The sequence below is a fragment of the Mugil cephalus genome, chromosome 17, assembly GCF_022458985.1.
Source record: "Mugil cephalus isolate CIBA_MC_2020 chromosome 17, CIBA_Mcephalus_1.1, whole genome shotgun sequence".
In the NCBI taxonomy this organism is placed as follows: Eukaryota; Metazoa; Chordata; class Actinopteri; order Mugiliformes; family Mugilidae; genus Mugil; species Mugil cephalus.
The window spans coordinates 3,171,034-3,195,204 of NC_061786.1; the positions used below are offsets into that span (position 1 = coordinate 3,171,034).

The 24,171-nt window shown below is 40.8% G+C and overlaps 2 protein-coding genes across 2 annotated transcripts; one reads left to right on the plus strand and one right to left on the minus strand.

The window, feature by feature from the left end:
* Positions 1-444: 444 nt before the first annotated feature.
* Positions 445-8,603, minus strand: atp6v1c2 (ATPase H+ transporting V1 subunit C2). The gene is made up of 14 exons (XM_047611387.1): positions 8,385-8,603; positions 7,989-8,191; positions 7,472-7,539; positions 6,888-6,973; positions 6,644-6,706; positions 6,374-6,468; positions 5,950-6,041; positions 5,768-5,863; positions 5,620-5,688; positions 4,333-4,425; positions 4,154-4,241; positions 3,969-4,066; positions 3,766-3,889; positions 445-1,353 (listed from the first exon to the last, which is right to left on the minus strand). Exons 2-14 carry the CDS (start codon positions 8,115-8,117, stop codon positions 1,264-1,266), a joined length of 1,191 nt encoding a protein of 396 aa, XP_047467343.1. The 5' UTR covers positions 8,118-8,191; positions 8,385-8,603; the 3' UTR covers positions 445-1,263.
* Positions 8,604-9,179: 576 nt separating this feature from the next.
* On the plus strand, positions 9,180-23,732 carry nol10 (nucleolar protein 10). Its single transcript, XM_047611875.1, has 21 exons — positions 9,180-9,355; positions 9,688-9,733; positions 9,818-9,916; positions 10,026-10,103; positions 10,187-10,224; positions 10,374-10,510; positions 10,600-10,665; positions 10,760-10,820; positions 11,352-11,437; positions 11,957-12,035; positions 13,154-13,303; positions 13,453-13,519; positions 14,114-14,166; positions 17,532-17,658; positions 19,033-19,112; positions 19,258-19,356; positions 19,589-19,681; positions 19,924-20,100; positions 21,993-22,306; positions 22,602-22,704; positions 23,122-23,732. Exons 1-21 carry the CDS (start codon positions 9,290-9,292, stop codon positions 23,263-23,265), a joined length of 2,163 nt encoding a protein of 720 aa, XP_047467831.1. The 5' UTR covers positions 9,180-9,289; the 3' UTR covers positions 23,266-23,732.
* Positions 23,733-24,171: the final 439 nt, after the last annotated feature.

A 24,171-nucleotide genomic window follows, 5' to 3' on the forward strand; every position in this document is an offset into this window, starting at 1 on the left:
AATTAACACCCAAGAAAGCAATACCAATCCACAATGAACGGATCCAACCCAGTGATTCTTCCTGTATTCTGTTTGGATGATTTCATTCAACTGTTCGTGCCAGAAGTTGTGTAAACTCTCCCGTTTAAGTGAATATTTCATGAGTGAAAGTGAATGAAAATTAATTAAAACCTTGTTTTTTTTCCTCCCACCAAGACCATTAATCAACCCACAGCATCTCAGAATTAGCTTCCGTTCCCCTTTGGGAATGGACCGGGAGCCAGTGAAGAACATCTAACTGCTGAGTATTCCATCAAATTAACATTTCACTCCTACAACACAGCTCGTAGTTATTGTTTTCTCGCGCCACTGGCCTGAGCAGAGGTGGGGGGTGAGGAGCAGCACTCTTAACCATAACTGAGCCGATTTTCTGTTTATCACACAGTTCCCTCTGGAGCCACAGAAGACTTTGTGCATCTTTAATCACATATATGGTTTAGTAAACCCAAAGACATGTAAACAGAGATAACAGTATGTGACTTAAGCAACAATACATTCACGTAGTAGACTTTATAGACTTTACAATATAAAGGTCCTGATACTGCTTTCATTCTCCCACCTCAGAATTCTAATCCTTAAAATATCAGTCGCTTATTGATTTGGCAACACCTGGAGTAACAGAAATAGACAACCTCACCACAAACGTCAAAAATAAACCGACAGTGTAGGGCTAGTTATGAAATATACCCAGTAGAAATGTGGAATGTGGAATGGGAATTATAGCATTAAGTAGTTATTGTTGTTTTGTTGTATCGGTGCTGATGTGGTGTATGCAAAGTTGGCCTGTTTTGTTGAATCAAGGTGCAGCCACACAGTGGCACAGACTTTAAGAGTTCACTTAGTGGTTTGAAGGTGTACGCTGATGTCTACATGAAAATGATTTGAGCAAAAATATAGTTCAGAAATTAAACATATTTAAACTGTTTTCGCAATTCCATGTTCAGCACATCATATTTGTAGTCCACAGTGGTGCAGCTGGCATTACGACGAAGGGGACCCACATCCGTCCACTGACAGGATTATTTACACCACCATCCAAAAATAGTCAGTTCTTTCTCATTTAAGAGTAACAGTGAAAACTGGGATAATTAATTGTATATATTTTCTGCTAGATGTGTTTCGTTTCATTGATGAGTGTCTTTATGTTTCTGTCTCTGACTGACAGGAGGTGGAACAGGAGGTGCGACTGGGCCCTCTTTGCTTTGTCAGTCGCGTTGCTCACTGCTAGCTGACCTCCAACATGCTGGTGCTGATCTGGAAGCAGATGCAGGAGAAGAACTCCTGCTGACAGAGTCCTGGAATGTCACAGCTCACCTGTTTGGCCAAGAGGACCCAGAAAACAGAGTCAAACTTCCACTTAATTAGTGGAGCCTTTTTTGCACCATGGTTATCTTGCAGTAAATATGCCTGCAACGCAAATTCCACTTTTCTCTCTGTGGTCTTGCAAGGCCACGGACAAATTTGCATGAGACAGATGTCATCTCAGATGGCTGACAGTGTTCTCCTTTAGTCAGACGTCAAGAGGAAATCTGGACAAACGCTCCACTTGCTGGAGTGTTACTGGTCTTTTGAAAAATTGAAAAAACAACAAAAACAACCTAATGCATTACAAAATCTGTCTAAATGTTTGAACAACAAATGCATGATGTGTGGAACATGCTAAAGAAAAAAACAAAATAAGGCTTCATTAAGGTAATAATGGAATACTCAATCCAGCTGTACTATATTATTCATGTCAATATTCACATTATTGCACCTTATCATTTGTTGTACATACAAATGATGAGTACAGTATATATTTACTTCAATTTCTATTTCTTGTAGATGTGTACGTATGCAACTTGTATATTTAATATACTATTATACATACATACTTTTATATTTAACTTTTTTTAATTATCTTACACCTATTTTTCTCTTACTAGTGGTTTTCAAGTCTTTCTAAGTCTAAGTCTAAATTGAAATTTAACAGAGTGCATGGGAATAGGGATCTCTGATAGTGAAAACCTCCGTTATAAAATCTTGAAACGGATGCTTTGAAAAAATGTGGTCTTGGTTGATGGTACATGTCTGAATATAATTTGCATCTCAGAAAACAGAAAAAATCAGCTGTCTTTCCAACTTTAAAACGGCAAAACAACAGAAATATTTTGGACTATTCCATTGAGTTTTGGCTGATTAGTGGCCAGGGTAGATTTCCATTAGTGTTTACTATGACTTTCAAAAATAAAGCAAGTGCATTTCTAATTACATTTAACATAAATAATGTTGTAAACAGATTCTTTCTTAATGAGGTCCACACTGAATGAATAGTACCTATAATGCTGAATAGTATGAATAGGTAAAAGTTTGAAATGATTTCTCCACTCAGATTGCTGTTAATGTTAATATATCATAATCATATATATTATTGATCTTGAGGGTAAATTTTACAATCAGGTAAACAAAGAATGTAACAGTGTCACTGTTTCCAAAATAATTCAAATAAATTATGTCAAATCATGACAATACAAACACACTATATAGAGAACTGCAGTTCGATGAATTTGATCATTAGTATTTGCTGAATTATTATTACAATTTTGTAATAGTAATTTGTTCCAAGGGAAAAAAAAAAGATTTACAGGGTGTATGGGCAAATTTAGCGCATAAAAAGAATATCAATGAATGAAAATGAAAAGTTCACAAAATATATATAGACTGATGCTCTTTTGTAGATTAGACATAAAAGTCCATTCCCTTTCCTCTGAAAGTCCATTGAAGCTCCCTGATTACTAAATTGGGTCAGAAGTCATCATGTCACTGTTTGGTAACATGGGACAGCCCACTGGGTAATATGGGACACTGTGTTCTGTGGGATTTCAATCATCAAGAATTTTGAACATTCTTCTTGATTTTCTTAAGATTACTATATATTTTAAGATTCCTCGATGTTAACATAAATGGAGTAAGCCTCATTGTCTGTCACTGCCAGAGCAAATTATTGGGTCGGGATAATTTGACCGAGGGCCAAATAATTTGAGGGTTTAGCGCTTTAAGTCTCTTCAATAATTATTAAAAATGTACATTGGCTGTAGGCTATATCTATGTGGTTCCATGTTGAGAAAGGCCTAGCTCTAGCTAGCCTTTGTTACCCTTTGTGGCCTAATCTTAAAAACAAAATGTAAATACAATTTTAAAACATATTTATCATGAGGTGTGTTTGAATTTTGGAAAATATATGTTTATAGGTTTACTTTGGTGGATTATTTTATCATAAATGTTTATATGTAATTTACATGTATATCCATCATTTATTATTAATTCAACTTTTTTTGTGTTGAGGTATACTTCCTGGTTGATGCTGGACACAATCCCCATGGAACCAAAGGCACATGAATCATGTCATGCGACTCTACATCTACATTCATCTACATTCACAGCAAGGTCTCATCACCAGTTGCTTTGACTTAAACTTTCTAGGGCTGAAGTGCGATGCTGTTTTTCTTATGACAGACCTGATGTCTCGCTGTACCTGAATTCACCCTAAGTCTGGGTGAAGTTGGGCCTATTCCCTTATGATGACATGAAATGTGCTTTACTGTGTGACTACAGCTAATATAGAAAGCTTGAGTTGAACTTACTACGATAAAGATGATTAAATTTGCATGTTTGTATATATTGCTCTGAATTTAAGGTTATATAACGATGACATGATCAGTAATCAGTAAACGTTTGGCCTCTTACATCTTTCATACTGGCAGTAGGGTCCAGATGCATGAACAGTGAAGTGAGCTCCTCTCTGAGCTTCTTGGAGCGCTTCTTGTCACTCTGCAGTAGCAGCGGCTGATAATTTAAAGGTAGCCCGTACCTGACAGGAGATATTATTATAAGTCAGCTCACACATACAGTAGAAGTCACATGAAAATCTTTCACTTGCCGGCACTGACCTGAGGACTGACTCCACAAACACCCTCAAGGCTTTCAAGTGAATCCAGGTGATGAACATCTCACTGAAATTCACCTTCAGCCAACGTACAAAGATCCCCTGCAAAGGAGGCACATTTATAAAAACACTACAACACACACTGAAAGAAAAAAAAAACCTCAGAGAGAGTCCACATCATGTTCTCACATATTGCTCCTTTTTGTCAATTCCAAGCTGCTTCATTTCCTGCTGATTCTTCTCCTCCAGGTCAGTGCTGTACTCGCGCACGATGAACCTGTGTTGATCAGAGGCTACACTATGGTAATCGACACAGACAACACAGCTTAGACTAGACCGGGAGTTTTCTGGCAATCCGTCCTGCTTACTTGCTGTCTTGGGCTTTGGCTTTGAATTCACACACGGCTCTTTTGAAAAGTGTCACGGAGAAGACTCCTTCCTCTCTGTCCTCGAACAGCTTCCTGAGAGCAACACACAAGAATGGTAGAATCTCAGAGAGTCGCACGACAACATGCAGCAACAGATGGAAGACAGGGTGAAGAAAACAAAGTCACCCGTTTTTTTGTTTTATTTATTGAAAGCAGCTTTTAAACCATGAGGAAATTACCTCGACTTAAACCAATGACTGAGTACTGAGTAGTATCATCAATGATCAACTAGCTGATCCCTATATGTTCTATGACTTTAAAAGTCTACTCCCAGTATAAGAAAGATATTGTTATCATAGACATTGCTTTTGTTTAACAAGCTGTCCAAGACAAACTGGATATTCCTCTCGCAGGGTACAGCCTGGACAGGTCACCAGTGTATCATAGGGCAGAAATACAAACAACCATTCACACTCATATCCACACCTACGGCCACTTTAGAATGACCAGTTAACCTAACCTTTTGACTGTGGGAGGAAGGCGGAACAGTCCGGGAAAATACATAAATAAATAAATAAATAAAAACACCACGCATGTGACGGGACAATGTGAATGGCAGCAGCCAGCCAAGTTTGAACCGAGACCCTTCTTGTTGTGTGGTGTCAGAACCAACTACTTCAACACTGTATGACCCCAAGTTCTAGTCATGTGACATTAGTGAAACAAAAGTGAAGCCTACAGCATTTTTGTAGGCTATTGAAGATCAGAGCATAGGTTCCAAAACAATTTGAAAGAATCTGAACTGAGATAAGGAATTAAATCAGAAACCTCAGATATAGTGTAACAACTGTCAATACCAGAAACCAGCTACTCACGTTGATTATATTATATACAGTACTCAGTATTTCCTTTCCACCAGAATTAAATCACTAAAGTATGATCTTAAGTGGATGGACTTCATCAGACTTGATTAGTTAAACTCTTTTACTTTCAAGTGTGTTTATCCTCTGTTAACATTTTTTATTCTATTTGATTTCAGTTTAAGGGCCAATTCATAAAATTATGTTTTGTTCTATTCTATATGTCTCATGTCCGGAAAACTCCACCATTTCCTGCCCTGCTGCTCTCCCAAGCTGCACACTCTTACTTTCTGCTGGTAAGGAAACACCTGTGGTTGCTCAGCCTGACCTTTCAGATGTTGAGAGCAGGTACTCGGAGCTTTGCTGGTGTACTTAGATCAAGTGAAACGGCTTGTCTCCCAGCCAAGAGGGCACGAAGACAGCTCACCTGCTTGACCGTGGAACCACAAACTCTGACAAGGATTCATAGGTCCTCTCCCACTGCACGTAGCTCCCCCTGTGGTCAAAAACATATTCAGAAATCAACTTGCGGGCGAAGAATACGACAGGAATAAACAAACATTTATGCAACTGACCTTCTCACCACTACCAGTAGAGTGGTGAGGTACTCCGACACCACCAGGTCTTCTTTCCTCACGATGCCATTTAGACTGCACGTTTGTAACTTGCCACTGGAGGAACATAGAATCCAGTAAGGTATTTATATAGACTTGATATAATTGTTTATGTTTCTTACTATATTGCTGAGGTCACTCACTGCAGTTTGTTCTCAAGGCATTGCAGGTTTGCTTTCACACTGTTGTATGCGGCAGCACGGGTTTTCAACTCTGTCTCCACCTGGGAAACTTCCTGACACACATGCAGGTATTAACAGCACAAATAAGCACCGCGCATGAAACGGAGGTATGTAAATGACATGTAACAAGCATCCATGCTGCTGACAAGCACACTCTGGAATAAACTGCGAAAATGTTCTGCATGATTTTCTTTCAAATCAAAACCACACAACATCAGCATCAAAGGTAGACTGATGCTTGGGCTAAAAATCCCCCAGGAATATACATGTTATGTTTAAATAACTACTAAACAGTGACATATGAAAGATGCGATTATTTACTTGACAAATTTTCTCTTTTTCTCTTTCCTTTTTTCCTGGTGTTCTCAGTTTTCTAACCCTGTACCTTGCTGATGATGTCTGCCAGGCTGGAGAGGGGCAGAGCAGTGGGATATTTGGCTTTGTCCCACTGAAACTTGGTCATATAAGTCATCAGGTCCACTGCGAACAAACATACAAGTTAAGTCATGACCTGACTACATATCTAAAATCCCCTGTATTGCACAATTGTAAATCTATGCCATTACGCAGAGGAATAGCGGGTACTCTCTGCATAGATGGAGTCACATTGAACCATACATCAGCATAAAGAGCGAATTGACAGCAGATAAAGTACCCTTAAGAGACTTGAGGTAAGCTTTCATGGGTGACAGGGCGGCTCTCTGAGTCTTGCTGTGGTCTGATGAGAGGGAATGATCAGAGACACTCGTTAGGCTGGATTGTTTTTGGTAGTTGTAGTCCTGTGCTACCACTTGCATACAGCTCACAATGAAGTAATAGTAACTGTTAGTGTGAACAGTGGCTTCCATGCACTCATTTAATGAAATCCTATACAGCATCAATGTGTGTGTCTGACTCACCTCCATTGACTAAGGCGTTTTCCAGCACTTTGTCACTGGACTGCTCCATCACTTCCCTCATACACTGGTTTGTCTTTTTGATCACACTGACCACATAAAAAAACACCGTTATTACAAAGTAATTATCTGTTATTTAAGTGCTTCTTCTTTCCTGGAAACCTCCTGTCCTCTAAATCTTCATTCATGATTGACACAGAGACACACAATGAAATATTAATGTGGAAACAGAATTTATTTCATCCGGAAAGCAGCAGATCAAACTAAATTCAAACTTCTGGATTAAACTGTGAAACAAATCTACCTTGCCTGAGCTCCCTAGGCCACATCTTGGTGTTTTAAATAAGCGTTAACTTCACCACCTACAGCTCACCTGCTCAGATACGCTAACAATGAATTTAAAATCAGGAGGGAAAACTAACCGTCAGCTGCCCCTGACCATCAATTAATCATGGCAATGACCACACACAAGCTCAGAGTTACTAGCCTCGTCGAAGGGCAAGGATGCACCTGTGTACATAGGCTCTGGTGGAATATATTGACTTTGGTCCTTTACTCATTGATTGGACTTTTTTTTTTTTTTTTACCTTTCAGTCAGCGAGTCAAGTGCAGAGAGATCATCTGACACGCTGAGCAGACTGTCCAGTATCCCCACCTGAGGTCACACACAGCATAGACAGCACTTTAATGTCACTTCAATTGATGTATCATCCATGTGACAAAGCAGAGAAAGAGTTTTCACATTTGGCCTCCTTGACAGGACCAAACAACGATGGTCAAAACGCTGTGTCCAGCAGGCACGGCAAACATTAATCACGTTGAGTGAAATGGGTCAGATGGAAATTTTGCCTCAAACTGTAGAGAGCAACCTGAGCCTTTATCCCTTCACCAGAGAAGGACACCAAACACCATCACTCTCCTCAACTACACTCTACTGTACTGGTAGAAGAACAAAACAAACACACACATATACATGGTCGCTCTTAAAGTTCAACAATGCTTTCCACACCTCATTATCGTGTCTGTTTTCATTTTTTCATTTACTCAAATAATTATGTTGGCTCCCTAGAGCCCTTCCCCGGAAAAGATGCTCCATAGCCTCACCTTGAGATCTGGAATGGAGAACTTGTAGCAGGAGGCCAGGTTGGTTTTGGCAACGGTGTGCTTGAGCTTCTCTACACTGGTTAAACTGGTCTTGTCCAGTGGGACAGAAATCAGCCAGAAGTCTGTCATGACTCCCACTGCCTCACATAGAGACCTCCAGGCAGAAATCCTTCACACAATTTGACATCGAATACTCCGTGACCCTGAGCAAACAAGCGTACAGTTACAATATCACTAAAAGCATACAATGGAGTTTACAGGAAATACACTGTGTGAAATTACATTTTACCCATAACAACACGATTTTTTCCCATTTTCACTTTGGTTATGATTTCCTTATTTAATCACACATAAAAGAAAGTGTATACAATTTTATTTTCCAAAGGTGGAGCTTACCTTCAGGTTATCCTCATACCAATCCTGTAACAGTCCCTCTGAGTGCTGAGTGTTGGGGTAGCAGCTCTACCTGAGACTGAGGGACAGCCAGTCCACTGGCCTCTACTGTCACTAGGAGCTCTGACATCACTCCAGCTCATCTTAGCAAACATGAGTCACAAAAGTTAACAAAGGGTGTACTTCAAATTTGTATTTGTTGTACAGTTTCCTCAGAGTTACCAAAAAACACGCTGACACCCCCTGTCCCCCACCCAAACCTCCACCCTAGTGCTTTTGAACACTACTGCATAAATGTAAAGTCAAGTCGAGTCAAAGTTTTTTTTTTCTAAAGCACTTTTAAAAACAAACCCAGCAGACCAAGGTGGTGTGCAGAAATACAAAATAATCATCCACACACTTAATAATGTTTATAACAGTAACGGAAAAAAATGAGCACAATTTTAAAAACTAAAATAAAAACAGTAAAAAGGAGTAAAATGGGAACGCATGGGAACAATTCAGAAAAGCCTCAAACACAATATTAGGGTGACGATATAAATATTTATAGCGCTAATATATTTATCTAAGCACGCTAATAAGTAGGCTTGTTTGAAATATACAACTGCGACATAGTTTATTAGTTTTAACTGTCTACAGCGAGTCTACCGCAATTACACAGCATTACATTCGTGCAGCTGTTTTAATTAAACAACTTCATTTTTTTTAAATAAATAAAAACAATAATTTAAAAAAAATTGCAGTTTAATGGGAACGGTGTGAGGTCACTGTAGTTTCTACACGAACCAATTTCGCAAAACTCCCCTCCACTTCCTGTTTTGGCTGCCGGAGCAACAACGTGGATCCAGTGAGATTTCACCGGCGTGGAACAGTGTTGTGAGTGGCCGGAGCCTTGGTCGCTTTTCACAATGCAAGTGTCCAGTGTAAATGATGTTAAGATTTACAATTTAAGCCACGGAAAGTCCCTCCCAGAGGTGAGAAATGCGACTTGCCCCTCATGGGCTCTCTCTTTTATGACTTACCCTGAACCTAGCTAGTAAGCTAACAGTGCTAGCAGAGAGAAGAGTGCCTGTTACTAACATCATGTTATCGGGGAATGTCACTGTCAAACTCAAATTCAAAAACACGCTACCTTATTGTAACTTTTCATATACTTCATTTAAAGCAAGGTATACTGTTGTAGAATGATATGTAACAGCGACCAAAACAAAAACGAGCCATACTATACTACATCATTGCTGTGAATAATTTTGGGGGAAGTGTATCTTTATGCCAAATAAAATTCACCGCTATTTCGTTAATGCAGTGGCTCTCAGATCGGAAGAAAAGACAGCTACAAAAGCAAGATGTCGGTGAGTTTCCACCATCAAAGGCTGGTTAATTTTCCCCAAGTAGTTTGTGATTATTCTGACTTCTCTGATCGCCTGTGTTTTCAGACATACTGCGGAGGATTGAGCTCATTCAGGATTTTGAGATGCCCACTGTGTGCACCTCCATCAAAGTGTCCAGGGATGGTCAGTTCATCCTTGCAGCAGGTAAGACGAGCTGTGCGTCACGAATGTTGAATGTTATCCTGTCTTAAATTTTGGGTGTCATCAGCTGTCAGCACAGTACCGTTCAGGAGGCATTTAATTTTTCCCTCAGGCACCTACAAACCCAGGGTTCGCTGTTATGACACCTATCAGCTGTCCCTGAAGTTTGAGCGATGTCTGGATTCAGACGGTAAGATGGCACGCACACCCACCTTTTGCTTTGCCTCTGTGTAATACACTAAGCCTGATGACGTTCTTCTCTCTCTCTCAAAGTCGTGGCATTTGACATCCTGTCTGATGACTATTCCAAGGTAAGACACAGGAGCCTTTTTATACCAACAATTTGGTAACATAAGGCATGTAATGTCTGTGGCACCATATTTAGGTTTATGATTTGTACATATTCTTGTCAGCGTTTTTTAACCAATGTTGCTTTCAAATTCACTGTGTTTCTGTGCAGTTGGTGTTTCTGCACTGCGACCGCTACGTAGAGTTCCACTCCCAACACGGACACTATTTCAAGACCCGTATCCCAAAGTTTGGACGAGACTTCTCGTACCACTACCCCTCCTGTGACCTCTATTTTGTGGGGACAAGGTGAGTAGAGGTTGTACGTTGTGACACGCTTTCTGTCGGGCATGTTTTTAGATTCATTGTGTGCATGTATTAATCGTTTTAACTTTCAGTTCAGAGGTGTTCAGGCTGAACCTGGAACAAGGCCGCTTCCTCAACTCACTTCAGACTGATGCTGTGTAAGTATAGTGGGTTAACACTATCTGCCGTTTTCTCTCCATACTCTATACTCACGATCATAACGCTGCTTTGTCTTGTTTTTTTTTTTACCAGTGAGAATAATGTGTGTGACATCAACCCCGTCCATCATTTGTTTGCCACAGGGACCTCTGAGGTAAGTGTCATCACAGGCTCTGTGTGAAGGTGACAGTTATTACCAGGAAAAGACAGCCTGTGGCTCTTCGTTGCTGATGTAGAGATAAAGATATCTTTGAAATGTCTTATTGTCATAAAACAAAGCAGTTGAACAGTTTAACATGGTTTCAGTTTTTCATTGGCTGTTCTCAAGAGGTAGTCACCACCTTTAAAAGAAACAGCACTGAGTGCTTTCATATTCATCTAGGAGATGTTTTTTCTCATTTGAATTCTTCAGTGGCTTTCTGTTCTGTCGTCTCCTTGGTATTGTTTGGTATGACATTTCACACGCCAGCTGGGTTGACAAAAAAAAAAAAAAAGTGTTCCACATGATATTTGAGTGTTAAAGATCAAGTTTTCCCAAGCGCTACTTCTCACTTACATTTGGAGCTGCCCACATTAGTAGTTGCCTGTTATAGCTTTTTATTCGTCCCAATTTTGTCCCAAATAATCATAAAAAAATTAAAATCAAACATGCTTTTATGTCACACTTGTTCTGCTCGCTCGCCAGGGACGAGTAGAATGCTGGGACCCTCGTGTCCGGAACCGAGTGGGCCTGCTGGACTGTGCCCTGAGCAGCCTCACTGAAGGAACAGAGTGAGTAGCGAGCTGTCATGCTGACATGTCAAATAATTTCAGCCGATCAGCTCGACGATGCATATTCAGCCACATGACTCTTTTCTCCTCTGCTACATTAAAAATAACCTGCCAGCTGTGTGTCATTGTGGCACACTGCAGAAATAATATCCAGCTTTATCTGATTCACTTAATTATCCTGTGACAAAGGAGCATATGTTTCTGTTACCTCCTTGAATGATTATTCTGATCTTCCTGCTGCTCCGAGGCTGTACAATCAAGTAGAAGACATGCACACTGGCCTAATACATGGACAACCACAACATCACAACACAAGTCTCCACATGATGTGCAATATAAGAAGCTTGCATATAACAAATTTACATACGTCTTGATGCAAGTGCAATATGACAAATTCCTTGTACTTAGTTAAGACTTGCGTGTCTGCTGCTGCAACGCTGCAAATGTCCCGTCTTTGGGATAAATAAGGGATTCCCTTATCTTATAAGGTGACATTGTCATTTTTCTGTTTGTTGACAGAGTTCAAGGTTTGCCTTCAATCAGTGCACTGAAGTTTAACTGCTCCCTCACCATGGCGGTAGGCACCAGCACAGGGCAGGTGAGCCAAAAGATGACCATGTCCTAGCTGAACAACGTGCAACATGCATTTTCTTTTACAATACCTGTGTGCATCAGTCTGTTCTGCTGTCCAGTAGTCAGAAAACTTTATGACCTTGCTCGTTTGTGTGGTGTGACACTGGGTATGACCCTGCTCTACATTCTCCACTTCTTTTCTGTTTGTTGTCGTTGTAAACTGTCATGTACCCACACGGTGTCAAATGTCACCTCTTTATCTTGTGATTAGTCAGCTCACAGTGAAGTGGCTGATGGGATACAGTCTTTTCTAAGAAGTTGTACTGCTCTGTAAAACGAGTTCAAGTTTCTTCAAAAAGGTCATGCGTCTTTGATGATTCTTGATCTGAAATGGATAGAAAGTCTTACACACGTCGTTACATTTGTAGCTCTTTCAGTTTTTGTTTGTATATTCTTACAAGTAGGGATGCTCGATATCGTCTTTTTTGCCGATATCCGATATGCCGATAATATCCAACTCTTTATTTCTGTTTCCGATATCAACCAACACTGATATGTGCAGGCTTTTTACACCAACACTGTCCTGTTGTGAAATTAACACCATGTACGTAATTTTATTGTGGTGGCCTGCTGGATGCATTCATAAATGTAACATTGACTTTCCAAATGTTACCATTCTCTGTGCAAAAGAAGACACCAACGTCAGCTTGAGTTATGGAAAACTGCCATTTTATTTATTTATTATTTAAAGTGCATTATTTTACTGACTTGGAAACTAAATGGCCACAATATGGAAAAGATGTATGTAGCATAACCAGTCCTTTGCAGTCATTGCAAGTTGCAAATTTACCATCAGTAGGACACGATGGAAAATAATTCCAGCCAACCAGAGACATGAGTTTAGTCAGGCACCGCACGAGCAAGCTTGTTAGCCCCGGCTAGCAATCCACATGTTGTTCTTGTTGTTATAATAGATCATCAAGTGCATGTTGCATTCATGGAGGCTCAGAAATGCTGAAGCCTGAATTAGTTAAACATTGGTTACAAAATTTTTACTTTTTATGCTAATATTAGTGGATATTATCAGACATCCCTACTTAAAATATTCTGAATATTTATGTTTATTTCTCGTTTTTCTTTAAGGTGCTGCTGTATGACCTGCGTTCCAGCCGGCCGCTCCTGGTTAAAGACCACTTCTACAACCTGCCAATCAAGTCTCTCAACTTCCACAAACAGCTGGACCTGGTTGTGTCTTCGGACTCTAAGATAATAAAGATGTGGAACAAAGACACTGTAAGTTACAGCCATTGCGCTACCAGACCTTCCTAGCTTGATGTAAATGTACAAGTCTATCAAGAAATCTGTCCTAAAATGATAGTTATATCTGTGTATAATATCTCTGATGCCAATTATCTGTCATGTATTGTATGTTTGTACAACAGGGCAAGTTGTTCTCCTCCATACAGCCTCAGACCAACATCAATGATGTCTGCATGTACCCTAATTCAGGTGAGAACAACTCAGGAAGCAACAGTACCTCTGCGTACATTTACTACACCTTTTCTGCGTGCAAATAAATCCACTCCAGCATAAAGAGCAGCTTAGATACTTACATGAAGCCTAAATTATGGACAGAAAACAGAAGTGTAAAAGTTGACTTCATGTTGCTCCTTTCCACCTCTGGGTGGCGCCATCTAACAGTAAAGTTAACGCACCGGTTGTCTTATCCGTCACAGCCTGTCAGTCACTTTATACTGGCGCTAGGGACCAAACCTACGATGAAGTTAAGTGACATTGTCATTAAACTGGTTTAACTGAGGTTTCATCCCTTAGACGCTTAGAGGTACTTTCCAACAATTTACCTGTTACATTACTTGGTTTTTGTAATTACCGCACTTCAGTTAAATGAATGAGTTGAAGCATTTCTCTCCGTTCTCATCGTCAGGGTAGCAAGTATTTCTACCTTTTATTGTAACTATTGCATTGCATCCTTTTCAACATGCAACAGGCTCTTCAAATACACATGACCAGAACTAAATTCACTTCAAAGCCTGGCCCTGCTTCCTCACATTGTTTTTCCTTCACAATATGTCTCACTAACAGGTATGCTCTTCACTGCCAACGAAGATCCAAAGATGAACACGTTCTACATCCCGGTGAGTACAGTGACACCAGCCGCTGTGTTGAGAAGTGCAGTAAAGTATCCAGTAAAGGCTATGTGAGGTCACAGCTCAGACATGTTTACAGCCCTGTTGTTAATTTGATTCTTACAAGGCCACTGGATAATGATTAAAGCTGGAGATTGTCTGTTGTGTGACTCTAATGTCATCTTACCACGTGTGTACAGTAAACTAGACCGTGCTTTGTGTAAATGGATACATTCCAGGCGTGATGGACTTAGGTCGTTCTGTCCCACATTAGAGAGAAAGGTTAGGTGAAAGTCTCATATTGGATGTAGTCAGTCATACGTTTTTTTTTTGTTTGTTTTTACCAGTTCCTTATTTAAAGCTGTGCTTATTTTATTTCCTTGTGTAATAGTAAATAAGGGTGCTCCAATCAACTGCCTAGTCATTATAGGCCAACATTCCACCTAGATAATTTGACTGGCCACGTCTATAAGGGTGTAATAATCACAAGAGTTGTTCAGGTGAGAGGTGAGAGGTGTTAAGAGATTTGTAAGATCATTTCCTAGCGCACGCCAAATATGAACTCAAGTCGTAACCTATTGACGTAGTGTGAACGCTGGTGTGAGTCATTTAAGCTGGTGCACTCATAACAAAAAGGAAAATTGCTAGAAATACTACAGCGTGAACATGCTACTACCAAGCGGACCAATCACAGCTTAGCTACATTTCCGGGGAGGTGCACATCACGTCACAGTGTGGCAGCCTGCGTATGGTCTGGTCTGGGCTGTTTCTGTAGCTACAAACCTAAACCACCTAGTAGAAACATGGTCTGCTATGTGACGTCCTGGCTGATGGACCGGAGCAGTAGAACGCAGCACTCCCATAGCACGCCCTCAGTGAAAGTACAGCAAGCTGGCTCCTGCCATGCTCTGGCTGTGCTGGCGTCAACAGCCTTGTATCATCACTATTGAACACCTACCTTTCAGAGCCAGTCATCCTTCAAATCGGACAGCTACATAAGTAGCACGAGTCTCCCTCTGTAAACTGTGCACAAGAGTAGATAGCAAGTAACTGTTTTATCTCTGCAGGTCATGTTGTCGATAAGCGTAAACTGATAAAGACGCCCTCTTTGTGTTCTTTCTCCCAGCCAAGAGGAATTTAAAGGAGTGAATAGATGAGACTATTTTCTGTCTTTCTTTCAGCCTAATGGAATTCATTGTGTGATGCACGACCATCCAGTTTGAGTATTCCTGATTAAGTAGTTTTCTGAAGTGACTGTTAAAATGTTGATCAGAGCTCCCCTACTAGTAAAGTACACTACTGTGAGGGATAACAAAATACATGAAGATGCCACTTCGAGCTTTAGGAAATTCAATAAATGAGAAAGTTACTAGCAGTTTCAGTCATAATAAAACCTAAATCCATAGTAACGATCATGACGGTAAACACCCTAGTTGTTCGATGGTTGTCAGGCTCATCCCATTGTGTGTGATCATCGTCATGATGTAAAGGGAGTTCCGTTTACGTGTCTTCTGTGAAACACTGTTGTTGTCATTTGTTAAATTAATTGACTTGAGCCACACCATGAGCTAGAACTTTCCAAGAAATGTTGCATGTTTTCATTTGGCCCAGTACCTCATTGTTCTCAGAACAACTTTTAATGTAATTAAAATTGGGGTTAATGTGATTTAATGGGAAAAAAATTGGAGAAGCAGAACATACGTAAGTTTGGACTAGTTTGAACAGGCTGTCGTTTAGTTGCTTCCTGTGTTTTGAAAGATCTTCCCTCAGCTCCTCACGCAACCCGATTGTCTTGGTGAATCAGGCTGTATCACAGGTCAGTTGAGCACAGATGAAAGTAAGGAATGTCAGTGAGCCGGACACTGGATACTGTTGACTTTGCTCTCAGTGATGTGATGTCATTACCTGTGTAAACTGATAGATTGCACAAAGCACACACAGGCGCAGAATTTAGCCCTTACTATCGGTCCTTTGATCGCAAGAGAGTGACACATCATTGTTTGTGACACAAGTCAATCTTGACTTAGCTCAGCAGCTCAGGTTAATGGTTTCTGAGCTGTGAAGAATGGGCTCACTTGATGACTAAATAGAGTAAATATCGATGACTATGCTGACTAAAAATATGTGATCACAGTAGTTGATGCTAGTTTTGCTGTTAAATTGTGAAAGATAGATATAAAAATATATAAAAGACAATTTAAAGTATCTTTTTGGCCACAAGTCACATCAGCATGGAGACATGAAAGCACCAACAGTGATCCATAGAAGGAAAACTTAATCCAGGCCAGCGACCAATCCAGTGTAAAGAAAATCACTGTGTTTTATAACCTCGTCAGTAGTGTCATATATTATCACACATGGCATTTTCAAGAACTATAATAACTCTACACAACAACAAAAAAAAACACATACATGATTACAGTCATCGTACTAAAGGCTGAAGCTACAGATAACTTCACACATTCTTTCCTCCATTTGTCAAATATGGCTCCCCACGCAGCACACCTTTTGATAGGATGAGAGCAAGTCCAGATGGTCGCCAGTAGAGCTATAGAGTAGAGAGGCCTACAACTGACATTAGATAACGTTAAATAACGATGAGTATTAAGTTAATGTTTTTACAGTACAGTACAGTTTGCCATTACAAATGTGTGAATTATGACCAGAGCATTTGGTCCATTCATTCCCCTCTGGCCAGACAATCTTAATTATTAAATAAATAAATATTGCTTCAAAACTTTGAGGCTTATTAGGAAGGAATTAATTATATTCAAAATAATATATATAAATTATATAATTTCTTACTTAATACAGGGTATAAGTTATTTTTGTACATACAGATATGAAATGCAAAGATTAGAAAAATACTTAAAATACACATTGTTTTTTCGTGTTTTTTTCCTGTGACTCAGCTATTGGGGCCCTTACCTGAGTTCAGTCTGAACATGAGCACATTCAGTTTTCTGTCACCTAAAATTAAGAGGAACTGTAACAGTTCACATTAGTGGTTTCCAGATTGATTGGTTTCCACCTTTTACTTCACAGGAACATAAATGGAATTCTTGTCTTTTACGTATTTAGTGACCGTTTCTGAACATGCGTAACAATTCCAAGCAAACGGAAAAGGAAAAATAGAGGCATGGTGTATTTTTTGGGAGGTGAAAGGGATTGCGCTGCCCGTGAAACTGTAACACTTCTGCTGCTCTGTCAGTGTTAAGTTATAGCTCAGGACAATTCCTCAATTCTTAGAAACTTCCTGGTAGTTGATTTCTTACTGGAATGGCAACATGTATTTTTGTCTCAACACGTACACAACAGGGTTTTTTTATTTACTCAACAGTCTAAATCTGAAACAAGTATATGTGTGTGCTTAGGCTCTGGGCCCGGCGCCTCGCTGGTGCTCCTTCCTTGACAACCTAACAGAGGAGCTGGAGGAGAGTCCAGAGAGCACAGTGTACGACGACTACAAGTTTGTCACCCGGAAGGACCTTGAAAATCTGGGTGAGACCTCACTGTCTGAATTTTACCACAGCACGTGGAGCTGATCTACTTAACGTTCTAATCTCTGTTCCGCAGCAAATATTTCACTGAAACGACCATGTAGTTTCTAAACTGATGCTTTAACTTTGGAAGCAAAAAAAAGGCTCAGGAATTTAATCCAAGCCTTGAAAGTTAGGCCTGAAACTATGAATCAGTATGAGCCTTTCTGCCGCCTTGGGGGTTGTTCTGGTGGCGAGACTATCTACACAGACGTAGTAATTGAGCAGCATTACGTAAGGAAAGTATAGTGTGGGGGTTGGAGGAAAGAGGGTCGAGGGAGTGCACTCTGGAGGGGTTGAATGAACACTGGAATGCAGGCTCAGCAGTAAAGAGATCAAATGACAAGAAGCAGAAAGTTGGTTGGCTGATGTGGAATAAAAGAAGAGAAGGGAGGAGGAGGGGGAACAGCGGTGTTGATTTACAGGAGCCGTGTAATGTGGCCCCGTTATGTAACCTCGACACAGCCTGGGTTGACTGAGTACAGCGACCTGGGACAAGCAACTTACTCCACATACATTCTTTCTACACACACTCACACCCACTGACACATCAATTACGTTTTCTATTGATCACTAGAAAACATGACAAAGGAGTCCTCTCAGGGTGGATGTTCTCAGAATGTTCCCAATTTTGACGCAGTACAGCAACAGTGTTTCTCTGAATTACGTGTTCATACACTGCAGTCAGCTCTGTGTGTACACGTGATGCAATCATTAGTGGTTTCTGACTTCTAAGAATTTGTTTCACATGTCACAATTTAAACTTGCAAGAGAACAGCTGAAAAAAGCTGTCTGTAATACTCAGACTATTTAAAGTCTGGCAACATCTGATGGTTGTTAACCTTTTAAAGCTCTTGGCTTATACATTTCAGAAAAAAATCTCTTTTTTTTTTCTTTTTTCAAGTAAGAAACTTTTTATTCCTGTAAATTCTCTCTTATCACCTGACTCATAGTCTCCATTCAGGGTGGGCGCTCTGGGAGGGTTTAAAGTAAATGTTAGCATTGTCAAAAGCTCAAAAGTACGGCTGTATTCACCACCTACGTTTTCTAAATGTTGCTAACATTTGTTAAAAAGCATAAAAAAGTGCACATACCTGAGGCATGACATTAACCTGAATAAATCCACGGAATTTGATTAAATGAAAAACAAAAAGATGTTTAAGTCAGAGGAAAGTTAGTAGGGTATATCCTCTAGGAGCCACGAATGTTCAAACATTCACCAATATCCAGTCCAGGAGTACACACTGGGCAAAGTATAATCTGTGTGTGTGTGTTTTTTTTCCTCACAAATACCTGTGTTCCTTCCTTTATAGTTTGTTTTCCTTGTTTGTACCAGGTTTGTCTCACTTGGTGGGATCATCCTTGCTGAGAGCCTACATGCATGGCTTTTTCATGGACATAAGGCTTTATCACAAGGTATGACGCTAACAATGTTTCAACCTTATTCAAAAGCCGCTTTTATTTGTTCATCATCGTTCAAACAGATCATGACATAACACACAAAACAAACACAGTGGAAGTGTTATTTTTGACGTTTTTTTGCCGTTGGGTTCGGCTGCAGGTGAAAAGCATGGCGAATCCGTTTGCATACGAAGAGTATCGCAAGGATAAGATCCGCCAGAAGATCGAGGAGTCCAGAACCCAGAGGGTGCAAGTTAAGGTGAGCGACCCTGAAGAAATGTTTGTCATTCATCTCAGTAATGGTTACGACGACAAAAATATTGCTGATCAGGACTGTTCAGATCTCAAACCCAGAGAGGTTACAATTCAGAAGTCTTCGCTCTCTTCCATTACGCAAACCACTTCAAAGATTATTTACATCCTGTCACAGTGTTCTCGAAAGTTTTTTGTGCTTAAAGCTAATTCATGCATTTTCTTTCTGAATGAGACAGAAGCTGCCTCAGGTAAACAAGGACCTGGCCCTCAAGCTGATGGAGGAGGGTGATGATGAAGCAGAAGTGGCTTCTCGGAAAAAGAAGGGCAAGGTAGGAGAAAGAAATGATCAAAGAATCGAAACAGCTACGCCCCAGTTTGTTCTCTGAAGGGATTCTTTCGTAATGTGCCATGTTTATCTAAACTTTTATAAAAGTGGGCTCAGTTAAAACCATTACTAAAAATCAGAAAATAAACCAAAAGGTGTATTCCACCACGTCATCTGTAGGCGAGGGGAATGGGAAACATTAAAAATAGTACTTTTTCCATCTTCTCCACTTTCCCAAAACTGCAGGCTCTCCCCAGCATCCTGGGAGACGATCGTTTCAAGGTGATGTTTGAAAACCCAGACTACCAGGTGGACGAGCAGAGCGAGGAGTTCCGCCTGCTCAACCCCATAGTCTCCAAGGTTGGACAGAAAAGGAAAAAGAAGCTGCGTCTACTGGCTCAGCAGGCTGCCGCTTCCCAACAGGTAACACTGAGCTTTTCTGCTTGTTACGTTTTCCACACACTGGACTGGAATGGTAGTTTGGTCATTTCCAGCCCATAGGAAGTGCAAGCATGCGCTGAAACCTTTGAACCAAAACAATTCACTTTGCTCCTTCATAAGAAATCTAAAGGAGGAATTCACGTGTATTGTGCCAGAACGGAGTAGCATAACTAAATAGTGGCTCTCCAAATTAATTTTCCTTCATTGGAAATAGTCTGGTATTAGCCCAGTAATCACTCAGACATGGTCAAACAGTACCAGTCACAAGTTTAGACTGTTCTTTAGTTGTATTATTTTCTACATTGTAGATTAATACTGTATGCATTAAAACACATGGAATTATATAGTAAACAAAAAGTGTTGAACCGGAATATTTAATACGTTCTTCAAAGTAGCCACCTTCAGCTTTAACAGTAGCTCACTCTTGCCACTCTCTCTGTTGGTTTCACAAGGTAGTCACCTGGAATGGTTTTCAGTTAGGTGACCCTTGTCCAGAGTTAAGTTGTGGAATTTCTTTCATCAACTAAGCTTTAACTTACTAAACAGTCCATCATAACTTTAACACATGGAAGTCAACCCATAATGTTTCAAGTACTTTGAATGTTTCCTTGGGTGTAGCTGTGAAAACCCTCAAACACTATAAAGGAACTGGCTCTCATGAAGAAAGGAAGACCAAGACTTAGCTCTGCTGCAGAGGATACATTGAGGAGATCTTTAGAAACATCAAACAGCAACTCAGCCTAGAGCCCACAACAGTGCCTCACACATGGAGTTCTGACACATCACAACTACGAATCAGGCATTTAAATTGCTGCCAAAATCCAGTACCAAGAATAAAGAAGAACAGGTTTCTTCATGTGTGGTTTCCACTGTGAAGCATGGAGGAGGTGCAATGATTTGGCTGTGCTTTGTTGGTGACACTGTTTATACAAAATTCACAAGGCACACTCTACCACAGCACTCTGCAGTGTCATCTCATCATGCTTCGGTTTATGTGCAGTTAATATCTCGACTTCAATTTGACGCTGTAGCAACGGCGACAGCCCAGACCCTGTGATTTGTCTGCTTGGTAGTAGCGTATTTCTGCTTTAATATTTCCAGCTGATTCTCCATCTCCGCAATTTTCAGATTGTACTGTTTTGGATCAGTAAAGAGGGAACACATCGAAGATATGTATGACTCATCTTTGATGAAATTTTGTCAAAAGTTTTCAGTCGCCATTGTGAAAATGAAGCAGGAGGTAGAACAAAAATGAACCTGACTGACAAAAAAGACACAGTGTCAACTAGTGTTGACACTGTCTGGGTGGTGGTGTTTTTATAGTACCAGCAAGACTGACGAGCACACAAGCATAAATGGCATAGGCTATGTGCGTAGGTTACAGCCTCCAGCGGTACTTTGAATAAAACCTTTAGTGGAACCATTGTTTGATTTTCAACAGGACAGTGAATCCAAACACACTTCTAGGCTACGCATCAGATGACCTGGCACCTCCACAATGTTCTGACTTAAAACCAGTTCAGGTGGCTTAGGGTTTGTTGGAAGACAGAGTGAAACCAAAGCGAGCAACAAGTGCTGAGTACCTCTGTAAACTTGTGTAACTATGTAGATCACCCTTCCTTTCACAACACAACTAATCCTCAAAATTCCGCAAATTCACTCTTGACAAGGCTGTCACATCAAACTGTCAAACCTGTTAAAAAGTATTAATCTACAATGTAGAATATAATAAAAATAAAGAAGAACCATTGGATGAGAAGGTGTGTCCAAACCTTCAACTGGTATCGTATGTATCTAGTTGTGTTTGTACACATTGATGGCTGAGGCCTGCACACCACCGCGCTAACTTTTGCTTTTTCCACCCTCTTTACCAGGCGCCTGAAGACGAGGAAGAGCCAGAGGGACGAGCCAGCTCCGAGGAGGAGAGCTCAGACGACGACAAGAGCTGGGTAGAGGAGGTGAGGGAGCAGCGGCGGCTGCTGCGCCAGGAGGACCGAGACCGCCGGCGGCAGGAGAGGAAGGACGCAGACCGCAACACTGTCCTGCTGGAGAGGGAACAGAACGGATCAGAGGAAACCTCAAACGTGGCTGAGAGCAAGAAGACGAGTCAGCCTCAGTTCTATCAGATCAAAGCCGGAGAGGAGTTCAGAAGCTTTAATGACATGGCCCGCAAGCAGAAACTGCAGAAGTATGTCTTTGGAAATGTATCAAGTGAAACAGTTAGATGAGTGTTGGCTTATTGTGTGTGACACTGCTTGAAACCAGGTCTGTTATTTAGATAACTTCAGGGGTTGCAGCTGTTAAAGGTCACCATACCTGTACAGGGATGCATAAATAAGTTGTGGTTATAGCTGTACCAACCTAAATAATATACACAGATCAACTGCATGCTGTAAATCAGCGTGCCAATACGTTCAAACCATGCTCTGTGCAAACTGTTTTAGTATATTGCGCGTGAGGATAATGTGTTGCTGTTCTTGTAGGGCTTCTCTGGAGGAGCGCCTGAAGTTGGAGGAGCAGTCTGGAGCCAGCAGCATGGTGGACAGTGCAGTCGGCAGCAAACAGCTCACCTTCACTCTCAGAAAGGTACACGTCTCTCATGTAAATCTTTCCTATCACTCCACTGTGCAAAGCACTGATATACAAATACTATAACCCCCGATAATGCATTCAGGCCGCTATGCAGAAATCAACAGATATCAAGCATACTGTCATACTATGTGATATTTTCACAAGTTGTAAAACATGAAAGAATGCTTGAAAAGGGCAAAATCCCAAGGAAACACTAAAACATAATATTCCAAAATAGTTGGTTTAATTAAAAATACACCTGACTCAAATAAACTGGAAGTACCCCTACAAGTTAAAGGCTAGAAATACCTGAATGGACCTTAAGTCTTGGCCCTACCTGATCTGGAAGTGAGGGATGATTTTATTTTTCTTCTGGTGATTTAATCACAGCAGAGGTTTACTTAACATACGTAATTCTGTTGTCCTCTGCAGTCGGAGCAGCAGAAGAAGCAGCAGCAGGCAGAGAAGGAGCACCACGAGGAGAGGAAGAAGCTGAGGCGCTCGGCCGGACATTTGAGCAGCGCCCGAGGGAGAGGCTGGGGCAGAGGAAGAGGAAGAGGAAGAGGCCGCCGCTGAGGCGGACAGATCAATACTTCACATCAGAGTCATGTATTTCTTCCCATCAACTCAGGCCTGGCAGTTGCCTTCAAGAGTAGAAAAACATGTTGTCAGTGTACTGATTCCAAGTCTCCAAGCTGTGGTGGTAATGTTGCACAACTGGAAAAGGCAGAGACTGATGAACAGACTAGTCTGATATAATGCCAGGCCAGTATCCACAAGTACCTTGACTGCTTAGATTTTATCTGGGGGTGGCCCCAGTAAGAATTAGACATGAAGAGCTTGAAGGACTTGACATGACTTGCCTTGTCTCTGGTGTCTCGTTTCTTCTAAAGTCTCTTCAGCTGGGCCTGTTTCAGATAATGGGAGGGAGGAAATGATTGCGTGTGTAACAAATGTTAAGATTTTTTAATGCTATCTGATCTTACTGTATATTGTTAAGCCAAATCTGGATTAACAAACCGTGTATTATATTTGATACAACACTTGCCTGTCTATATTGTTTTTATTTCTGAAAACATACCAACAACGTCTAAAATGTCTGAACATATATAAATAGTCTAACTCAAGCATGCCTACCCAGAAGTAAGAAGGCAGGAGGTAAAAAATGTGAATGAGGCAAGCCCCCCCCCCAAATTCCCCACAACCGAACTGCAGTTCTTGGAAAAGGAAAAATGAAAGCACTGCGCAGGTGTCCATCCCTTCCCCCAATGTGCTCATGGTGTGGACCGCCTCTGCTCCAGCATTGGCCCATTTCAAATGTGAAGGCCTCCACATGCTGCACCCGGCCCCTGGGCTCATTGGCACTCACTTGATGTCGCCATGCTGTTCCACCACGATCCATCCGTCAGGCCTGTGACAGCATGAAGAGCACCTCATACAAGAGAATCCATTAAATTTGCATTTCAGACACACATTTCACTC

Bases quoted from the DNA above. Each gene is read 5' to 3' on its own strand.
- atp6v1c2 (XM_047611387.1), bottom strand. From the start codon at position 8,117: ATGACAGACTTCTGGCTGATTTCTGTCCCACTGGACAAGACCAGTTTA. The intron at 4,426-5,619 runs GTGAGCTGTCTT...TGTTGCTCTCAG, and splicing joins GTGGTTCCACGGTCAAGCAG to GAAGCTGTTCGAGGACAGAG. The intron at 4,067-4,153 runs GTGAGAACATGA...CCTCCTTTGCAG, and splicing joins TTGACAAAAAGGAGCAATAT to GGGATCTTTGTACGTTGGCT.
- nol10 (XM_047611875.1), top strand. From the start codon at position 9,290: ATGCAAGTGTCCAGTGTAAATGATGTTAAGATTTACAATTTAAGCCAC. The intron at 9,734-9,817 runs GTGAGTTTCCAC...CTGTGTTTTCAG, and splicing joins GCTACAAAAGCAAGATGTCG to ACATACTGCGGAGGATTGAG. The intron at 19,113-19,257 runs GTATGACGCTAA...GTTCGGCTGCAG, and splicing joins ACATAAGGCTTTATCACAAG to GTGAAAAGCATGGCGAATCC.